Below are 9,139 nucleotides of genomic sequence, written 5' to 3' on the forward strand. Positions count from 1 at the left end.
AGAAGAAAAAGTCTCGAGCTTTTCTTTTTTTTTAAAAAATCCAAGAAGATTAAAACTTTGGGTTTTTTTTAAGGCCTTTCACACTTACTTTTCCCACCCTTGGGCCAGCCCACTTGCCCACCCACACCCAAATACTTGGCCATTCCAATTTCTTTTGACCTCCTATTTGTCAATATCTTGGATCTTACCCACTCTTGTTCTACTTGTGTGTGCCTTCACACATTTGAGCCCTATACCTTTCGGACCATAGTTGTCAAGTATGACAGTAACGAGATGAAGGTACGAAAAAACGATACCGAGATGAAGGTATGAAAAAACGATACTGATACGGGAGTTTTTATTTCGAAAAAAATAAGTTCGATAGAGGTACGATCGACTTTAAAAAAAACTTGAAAAATAGATATTTGTACACATTTAGAGATGCAAAGTCGAGAGAAGGTAAGAAGGTAGAAACCCCCCATTGCCCAAACGGCCATAAAAAATTGACATAAAAAAAGCCACCCAAAAAAAACGACCATTAAAAAAAAAACAGTTTCGCAATAGTTTCGCTGGCATAGTTTCGTACCATACCGTTTTATACGTACCTCTTGAGCGGGACTACAAAACAACTATGTCTCCGACCTTTCCACACTCTTTGTTTTGGGGAGTATTTCACATGTTTGCTTCGAGGTACTCACATGCAACATGTGTGTCATGGATTTTGTTCAGCATTGACGCACTATTTGGATTTATTCACACACTTTGAGCTTCGTTAGTGATTTTCACGCGTGCAAGGTATATCACACGTGTTAATGCATTATTTGGGATTATTCACAATGAAATCCAAGTAAACACCATAGCTCCTTGTTTGATTCCATATAAAAGGATGTAAGGATGTATACATGTATATAGTCCTGTGCTCATCCGAACTAAACATGATGTCTGTGCATAGTTCGCCTACAAAAAATGTTGCACCTCAGTACCATACGAACATCCAAAATGCCCAAAGTGTGAGGCATGTGTGAACAACCACCAGTAAGGCTTAAGGCATGTAAAAAAACTCACAAAATCCCCCAAATGTGTGACACAACATTCCACAATGTGCGAACGCGCATGATCAAGGCTGTAAAAGCACAAATAGTGTGAGCAAATGCTAGCAATGCCAAAATGTGAGTGAGTCAAAGCTAACAATGCACAAAACACACATCGTGAAGCAGCGATGGTAGAGAATGAGTAAGCCAGCTCTGTCGAGTAGGGTGGTAGAGGATCATTGAGGAGGGAGAGGTAGGCGATGACATGCCAGCCAGCTGTGTGGAGGTACTGCATCTCCTGGCTCGAGAGGTGGGGAGATAGGGGTAGGGGCAGATATCTGGTAAGGATAAATCAATGAGATCCGAGTGGGTTGCGATAGGGAAGCCATATCGAAGTAGTAAGCTCTAGGCTGTGAGAGTGGCTTGAAGAGGATGGAAGGGGAGTTCATAGAGATCATGAGGGTGTTGGAAGGTGAGCAGCCCTTGGAAGAAAAAATGGGGAATGAGAGTTAGGCTATCTCAGGGGAGCTTGGATAGAGCATATGTATATTGTTGGTGGGAGAGGGACTCTTCTATATAGATATCGTGTTGGAGAAGGTTAAGGTGGATGGCTCGGAACTGTAGATCAAGGAGTTGATAAGGGGTTAGAGGGGGAAATGCCAAAATGGGGAGCTTGATGGTGGTCTCCATGAGTGCATCCACCTTGTGGTCAACCAAGTTGGACGAAGGAGCTGGCCTCACTTCCCTTCATTCGGTCTCCTGAGCCCTTCGTATTCTAGGCATTCTTCCTCTATACATTTGTTCATAATCTACAGCTCAGGGGCCATCATGGCTTGCATAATCTGCATCATTTGCATGAACTTTATGTCTGAAGAGAATCCAGGGACTTCAGATCTGCAAGGGTCTGTCATAAGAATCCTGTGTGCCCCCGTCCCCACCCCAAGGTGGGTCCCCATCTACCCAGGCTGCTTGTGGGTATCCACGCCTGTCCATCTACCTAAACACAACTTGCCCATACACCACCTGCAAACAACACATGTATGCTTCTTCCTGCAGGAGAAAATTATTAAAATCTATACCCCTGAGTATAAGTACATTGTCAAAGCGTCTGGCGAAAGAAATTTAATTGAAACACTTGATTAATTAAGTAAAAGGGACAAAAAGTCACCTCGTTAATTCCATTCAGCTTTGAACTTGGCTTTCAACCTCTAATTTGACATCGCTTCCCTCTGTTCGGTCTCTCAAACCAGCCAGTCTGCTTCCCATTCTAGGTGTTCCTCCGCCAGACATTTATTCATTTGCATCTGAGAGGCCATCATGACTTGCATAATATGCACCTCATTAATTCCATTCAGCTTTGAACTTGGCTTTCAACCTCTAATTTGACCTCACTTCCCTCTGTTCGGTCTCTCAAACCAGCCAATCTGATTCCCATTCTAGGTGTTCCTCCTCCAGACATTTATTCATTTGCATCTGAGAGGCCATTATGGCTTGCATATTCTGCTTCCTTTGCATGATGGTTTAGTCTGGAGAGAACCCAGGGACTTAAAGATCTGCAAGGGTTCCGTCAGAAGAATCGTGTACCCCCATCTGTGTGTGTGCCAGGGGGATGCTGAGGATTCAATAGAGAAATGAGAGATGAGAGAGGCCTTTTACAGTCCTTCCTCCTCCCTTTTGCTGGTCGTCCAGGCTGACTGCTGATTGCGTCCTAAGACGGGAATAATTAACCCCTTTGCACCCTGTTTTGAGGGGTCCTTGGCGCACAGCCCCAGTCTATTCCCTTGGGCTGATTGGCTAGGCTGTTTTCCTTCGTCAGTGTCCGATTCCGGTCTTCATCGTGTTTCAGTTCATGGCCTGTTCATTCTTAAAGGCCTGTGCCTCCAGGCATTGCTTGACCTCTCCAGCGTGCACCTAATCTATCATGTGCAATCCCTAATCTAATCTTACTGACACTCAACGACCTTGTCCCTGCAATCCAGTGCTCACAATGGTCTTTCTACTCTGCTTTACGTATCTCTACCCTGTACATGTACTCAAATCCTTGTGGCACATGCATATGAGGACGGATGCATGTGATATTGCTATACCCAAATGGCAGTCATTACAAACCTGGAGATTTTGGAAAAGCGTCCCCTACGGTTCATTGATTAGGGCACGCAATACCCAACTTCTCACTGGGCCTTCATATCACATCTTTGTTTACATCATCAAAAATGTCGTGTGACACCCAATGCAAACTCCTGAGACATGCCCTTCCTCTCCCATTGAGGGGAAGATCTAAATTTGCATCAAAACATATACCCAAACCAACCCAAATGAACGCACAATTCCGGCAGTGCGTCAGTTCACACACAATACCCTGGCCTCTTCCATGCAATGAGAGAAAAGATCTTCTAGCTCTGCATCAGAAAGTTTGCTATCATACCCAAAATGAGTGCACAATTCTGGCAGTGTCGTGTGGCCTGTTCCATGCTTATTTATACACTCACATTGCCTTAACTTTGTTTGCTGCCTTCTGTATGCCAGCACCTGCATAGATGTGAGACATTAAGACATAAGCTACAGCATCCTTTTCATCCAAACACACTGCATGTTCAAAGGCCTGTTTCCCAAGCTCCACATTTCCCCAATTTCTACAAGCACCCAATACAGTTTGCCACACCACAAGATTATGACAAAACGACATCTTCTTGATTATTGCTGACGCCTTCTCTAATTGGCCTGCACGGCCAAGGAGATCAACCATGCAAGTGTAATGATCTAGGGATGGAACGATACCATAGTCTTTGCTCATGGCCTCAAAGTACATCTGGCTCTTGTTAAATAGACACGTGCGACTGCATGCATTCAGAACAACAACAAAGGTGATTGGATCTGGCCTTACACCTTCCCCTAGCATTCTGTCAAAGATACGAAAAACATTTTCACTTTCTCCATGCTGGGCATATCCTACCATTAGTGCAGTCCAGGAGACAACATCTTGAACTGGAAGCTTGTCAAACACTTGCTGTGCTTTAGCAAGCGAGCTACTTTTGGCATACATATGGACCAAGGTGTTGCCAACAACAAGGTCCCTTTCCAACAACCCTTTTCTTTCAAGCTCAGCATGTATTTCTTGGCCCTTGTTTGTGGCTCCCATGCTGCCACAAGCTATCAAGCTACAAACAAATGTCACAGCATCTGGTGAGACTCCCTCTAATTGCATCTGTTCAAAACACTTGAGTGCTTCCTCACCATGCCCATGTTCGGCATATCCTGCTATTAATGCATTCCATGAGACTACATTTCGAACTGGAAGTTTATCAAACACTTGCCCTGCTTTTGCAAGCGAGCCACATTTAGAATACATGTCGACCAAGGTGCTGCCAACAGCAAGGTCTCTTTCCAAAAACCCCCGTCTTTCAATCTCATCATGTATTTCTCGGCTTATATCTGTGCCTCCTATGCTGCCACAAGCTTTCAAACTGCAAACAAATGTTACAGCATTCGGGGGCACACCCTCGAGTTGCATCTGTTTGAAACATTTGAGTGCTTCCTCACCGTGACCATGTTCAGCATATCCTGCTATTAATGCATTCCAGGATACTACATTTCGGATTGGAAGCTTGTCAAACACTTGCTGTGCTTTTGCAAGTGAGCCAAATTTAGCATACATGTCAACCAGGGTGCTGCCAACAAAGAGGTCTCTTTCCAGTAGCCCCTGTTTTTCAATCTCAGCATGAATTTCTTGACCCTTGTCTGTGGCTCCCATGATGCAACAAGCTTTCAAGCTGCAAACAAATGTGACAGCATTTGGGAAGACACCCTCGAGTTGCATCTTTTCATAACACATGAGAGCTTTCTCAGCATGCCCACATTCAGAGTATCCTGCGATTAGTGCCGTCCAAGAGACTACATTTCGAACTGGAAGCTTGTCAAACACTTGCTGTGCTTTTGGAAGTGAGCCACACCTAGCATACATATCAACCAAGGTGCTGCCAACAAGAAGGTCCCTTTCCAGCAACCCATGTCTTTCAATTTCCGCATGTATTTCTTGGCCCTTGTCTATGGATCCTATGCTGCCACAAGCTTTCAAGCTGCAAACAAATGTGACAGCATTTGGGGAGACACCCTCAAGCTGCATTTGTTCATAACATTTGAGGGCTTCCTCACCATGCCCATGTTCAGCATATCCTGCAAGTAGTGCAGTCCACGAGACGACATCTCGAACTAGAAGTTTGTCAAATACTTCTTGTGCTTTGGCAAGCGATCCACATTTTGCATACATATCAACCAAAGTGCTGCCAAGAACAAGGTCTCTTTCCAGTAACCTTTTTCTTTCAATCTCAGCATGTATTTCTGAACCCTTGGATATAGCTCCTATGCTTCCACAAGCTTTCAAGCTGCAAGCAAACGTGACAGCATTTGGAAAGACACCCTCAAGTTGCATCTGTTCAAAACATTTGAGTGCTTCCTCGCCATGGCCATGTTCAGCATATCCTGCAATTAATGTGTTCCACGAGACAGCATCACGCACTGAAAGCTTGTCAAACACTTGGTGTGCTTTGGTAAACAAGCCACATTTAGCATACATGTCAACCAAGGTGTTGCCAACAACAAGTTCTCTTTCCAACAAGCCTTTTCTTTCAATCTCAGCATGTATTTCTTGGCCCTTGTCCGTGGCTCCTATGCTGCCACATGCTTTCAGGCTGCATACAAAGGTGACGGTATCTGGAAAGACACCCTCGAGTTGCATCTGTTTGAAACACTTGAGTGCTTTCTTACCATGCCCATGTTTGACATATGCTGTTATAAGTGCATTCCACGAGACAACATCTCGAACTGGAAGTTTATCAAACATGTGCTCTGCTCTTTCAAGTGAGCCACATTTAGCATACATATCTACCAAGGTGCTGCCAACAAAAAGGTTTCTGTCCAGTAAACCTTTTCTTTCAATCTCAGCATGTATTTCTCGGCCCTTGTCTATAGCTCCTATGGCGCCACAAGCCTTCAAGCTGCACACAAATGTGACAGCATCCGGGGAGACACCATTGGATTGCATTTTTTCAAAACACTTGAGTGCTTCCTCACCATGCCCATGTTCAGTGTATCCGGCAATTAGTGCAGTCCACGAGACGACGTCTCGAACTGGAAGCTTGTCAAATACTTGCTGTGCTTTCATGAGCGAGCCGCATTTGGCATACATATCAACCAAGGTGCTGCCAACAACAACATTTCTCTCGAGTAACCCCATTCTAGCAACCTTGGCATGTATATCAAGGCCTCTTTCCAGATCTTTCAGCTTTGCACAAGCCTTCAGTACGGCCACAAAAGTATGTCCACTGGGTTGTACAGAATCATCCTTTTGCATTTTCTGGTACAGGGTGAGAGCAAGGTGTGGTTTCCCACATTTGACATATCCAGTGATGAGGGAATTCCAGGAACACTCATTCCGATGCACCAACCTGTCAAAAACCTGCTGGGCATCGCTCATGCATCCGACTTCCACCAACATCGAGACGAGGTAGTTCCCCAGTGATCTGTGAGATTCCAGCCCACATTCGCGCATGTAGGCATGCAAGCACAACGCATGCGCGCGGTGTCTCTCTTTCCTACACTTGCGCAAGATGCATGCAAAGTCCTCAATCGAAGGATGTTGGGGCAGCGCCCCTGCTTCCAAGGAAGGCAATGCCTCCTCTAAGCTAAGCATCCTCCAACCACAACCGTGGCCAGAACTATTATTCTTCCAGCTGTCCATCTGTAGAAACTCCTGGGTAAGCTTATGCTTGAAATCTGGGGCCCCTGGGTTTCTCTGTAACACGCACACAGCACAGAGGGGCGAGTAACTGGTCAAGAGAAAAGAGCATCATCACATATTTAGAGCGAGAGAGGGACTTACTTTGCTCTTTCGGTTGTCGCACGAGGGATTCCTCAAGTAGTCCTTCCACAAGCCCTCGCTCCGGGCTGATGTCGTCCGCATCTCCGGTAACCAATGGTGCAGCGTCTCTTCCCATGCGTAGGATGTTGCTTGCAAATTTGCCTACCATGCAGATTATAATTGCGATGATAAATAAGAGAGGGAGAAAGAGAGAGTGCGGTAGAGCAATTTGTGTGTGTTTTGGGGTAAGCTGAAAGCGTGTGTGTGTTTGGGGTAAGGTCTGATCAAGTCTTACTTCCAGCTCTCATCTGTAAGGACACTGCTTGGTACAAATAAAAATCTAGCATTACAAACAAAAAAGGGAATTGCAGTCAGACATTAATCTACTCTTTTTTTTTGGAGGGAGAGAGTAGATATATATAATATTAATACTCAAAGATCATTACAAAACATTAATCTACTCTTTTTTTGGAGGGGAGGAGTAGATATATATAATATTAATACTCAAAGATCATTACAAAACATTTCAAAAAGGCCATGGGCCAAAGCCTAGTCTAGGTTCTTTGCATTGCAGTTCAGCAGATCACATAGCAGATTCCAACTATCCTCTTCTCAGACAAAGGAGGACCGGCTCCAAGATACATGGTACCCTAGCTACATATAGACTATCATTATTACTTCAATAGTGCATCCTTTTGGGGGCAACTTCTCCAAGATTTGCTTTCCAAACCACACCTTCACCACTGGTCTAGTTCCCAGAGGGTTTTCTATGAAGGCCACAATAGTATAGGAGGGGTGTTTCACTTTATGGCACCATCTTCTAGTCTTTGGCCCAAATTTGGGAGGCTTTGTCTTCACACCATACCCTGGATACCCCTCAATAATATCATGAATTAGGTAGCCCAATAAATACAAGGATCTACAAGCCAACAGATCAACTGATCCCAGTTTGTAGAAAACAAATAGCCTGAAAAATGTTAGCATTATATAACTTATTAACATAATAAATGGACTAGCACATATGGATACACTCATACATCACCTTAGTTACATCTATTCCAATGTTCCCCCCCTTTTGAAACACAATGCTATTCTTGGATATCCAAATTTCCCACAAACAACCAAATCTAATAACATTAAATAGAAAATTAATATCGTCTTCAAAATCCACTCCCCTTCCAAGAACCCAATCCCCCCACAGTCCCATAACTCCTAAAGATTTAGCTACCCATTTCCCAATTTTAGCCCAAGTTCCCCTTATGGCAGGGCAATCCCAAAATGCATGCCTCCCATTGATTTACACCTGGGGCAGTAGCCTGAAGTGAAGTTTCTTTGAAGCAACTTAAAACCAAGGGGGAGAGCCAGCAAGCAAACTCTCCATAAGAAGACTTGGAATTTCACTGGAATGTTAGTCTCCCATATAAGTTTCCATCTCTTCCTCCAGGTTCCAGCTTTCTAATTGACTTTCAAGACCTTGTTACAGTATTCAAGGTTCACTTCACTTTTCCTTAGTTCTAGATAAAGAGTCTTAGATATTCCTTTGTTCAGTTTCACCCCGTTGAACCACATCCAATCTTTCCTCCAGCAAGAGTCATCAAAGGTTGTAGACACCCAGACTTTCTGAATCTCAGCCATTATCTGTCCAACCGGTTGTTTTTCCCTTGGGAGAAGATCAAAGTCTATTGCCAACTGATCAAGTTCCTTCCATCCAGAGCTAGAGACCACCAGTCCGAGTAGTCTGCTAAATTCCTCAAGCCTTTGTTGTTTAGTTTTTTTGTGGGCAGTATCAAGAAGAGCCAAAGGAGGGTTAAAATTACGGGACCACCAGATCCCCAAGCTGAAAAAGGAGTTTCATGTAGCTCTAGGGCAACCATCCCAGAGGATTAGTTCCAGCACATCCTTCCATTTCCCACATAGGAAGTTGCATAAGCGGGAGTTGGCAATCTTGAGAGGGGCAAAAGAGAGAAGCTTATTTCTCCAATTCATGCCCAACCGTTTGCCTTTCTAAAGAACAAATGAATCTTCCACCACTTCCTTAAGCATTCTAGACTAGATTTCTTCTTACACAAGGCATTTGGGTAGGAGGAGGGCAATTCTAGCTAGGGCATAGGTGGGAAGATGAAGTATACCCATGCTTCCTTCCAATTTAAGCATACTTACCTTGTTCCAGGCTAGCTAGGCTACCACTCTTCTATTGCTGCTTTTATTCCTCCATAAAATATCCCTTATAGGAGCTATGATTCTATTCCACTGAGCTTTGCTAAAGTTGATG

At 44.2% G+C, this 9,139-nt stretch overlaps 1 protein-coding gene across 2 annotated transcripts; it reads right to left on the reverse strand.

Moving 5' to 3' along the window:
* Positions 1-818: 818 nt before the first annotated feature.
* LOC147640467 (putative pentatricopeptide repeat-containing protein At3g47840) lies at positions 819-7,101 on the reverse strand. 2 transcript variants are annotated; one of them, XR_015263120.1, is made up of 3 exons: positions 6,889-7,101; positions 2,179-6,801; positions 819-2,060 (listed from the first exon to the last, which is right to left on the reverse strand). XR_015263120.1 is itself a non-coding variant. In XM_086780973.1 (2 exons), the coding sequence occupies exons 1-2, from the start codon at positions 6,967-6,969 to the stop codon at positions 3,496-3,498; spliced, it is 3,387 nt and encodes a 1,128-aa protein (XP_086637099.1). In that variant the 5' UTR covers positions 6,970-7,101; the 3' UTR covers positions 2,132-3,495. The 2 variants fall into 2 exon arrangements, 1 of the variants encoding a protein (XP_086637099.1); XM_086780973.1 differs by lacking the exon at positions 819-2,060 and having other exon boundaries at positions 2,132-6,801.
* Between the last annotated feature and the right edge of the window lie 2,038 nt (positions 7,102-9,139).

The sequence above is a fragment of the Cibotium barometz genome, chromosome 3 (assembly GCF_041138505.1).
Source record: "Cibotium barometz isolate CiBa-2024 chromosome 3, ASM4113850v1, whole genome shotgun sequence".
In the NCBI taxonomy this organism is placed as follows: domain Eukaryota; kingdom Viridiplantae; phylum Streptophyta; class Polypodiopsida; order Cyatheales; family Cibotiaceae; genus Cibotium; species Cibotium barometz.

Bases quoted from the DNA above. Each gene is read 5' to 3' on its own strand.
- LOC147640467 (XM_086780973.1), bottom strand. From the start codon at position 6,969: ATGCGGACGACATCAGCCCGGAGCGAGGGCTTGTGGAAGGACTACTTG. The intron at 6,802-6,888 runs GTAAGTCCCTCT...TGCGTGTTACAG, and splicing joins GCGACAACCGAAAGAGCAAA to AGAAACCCAGGGGCCCCAGA.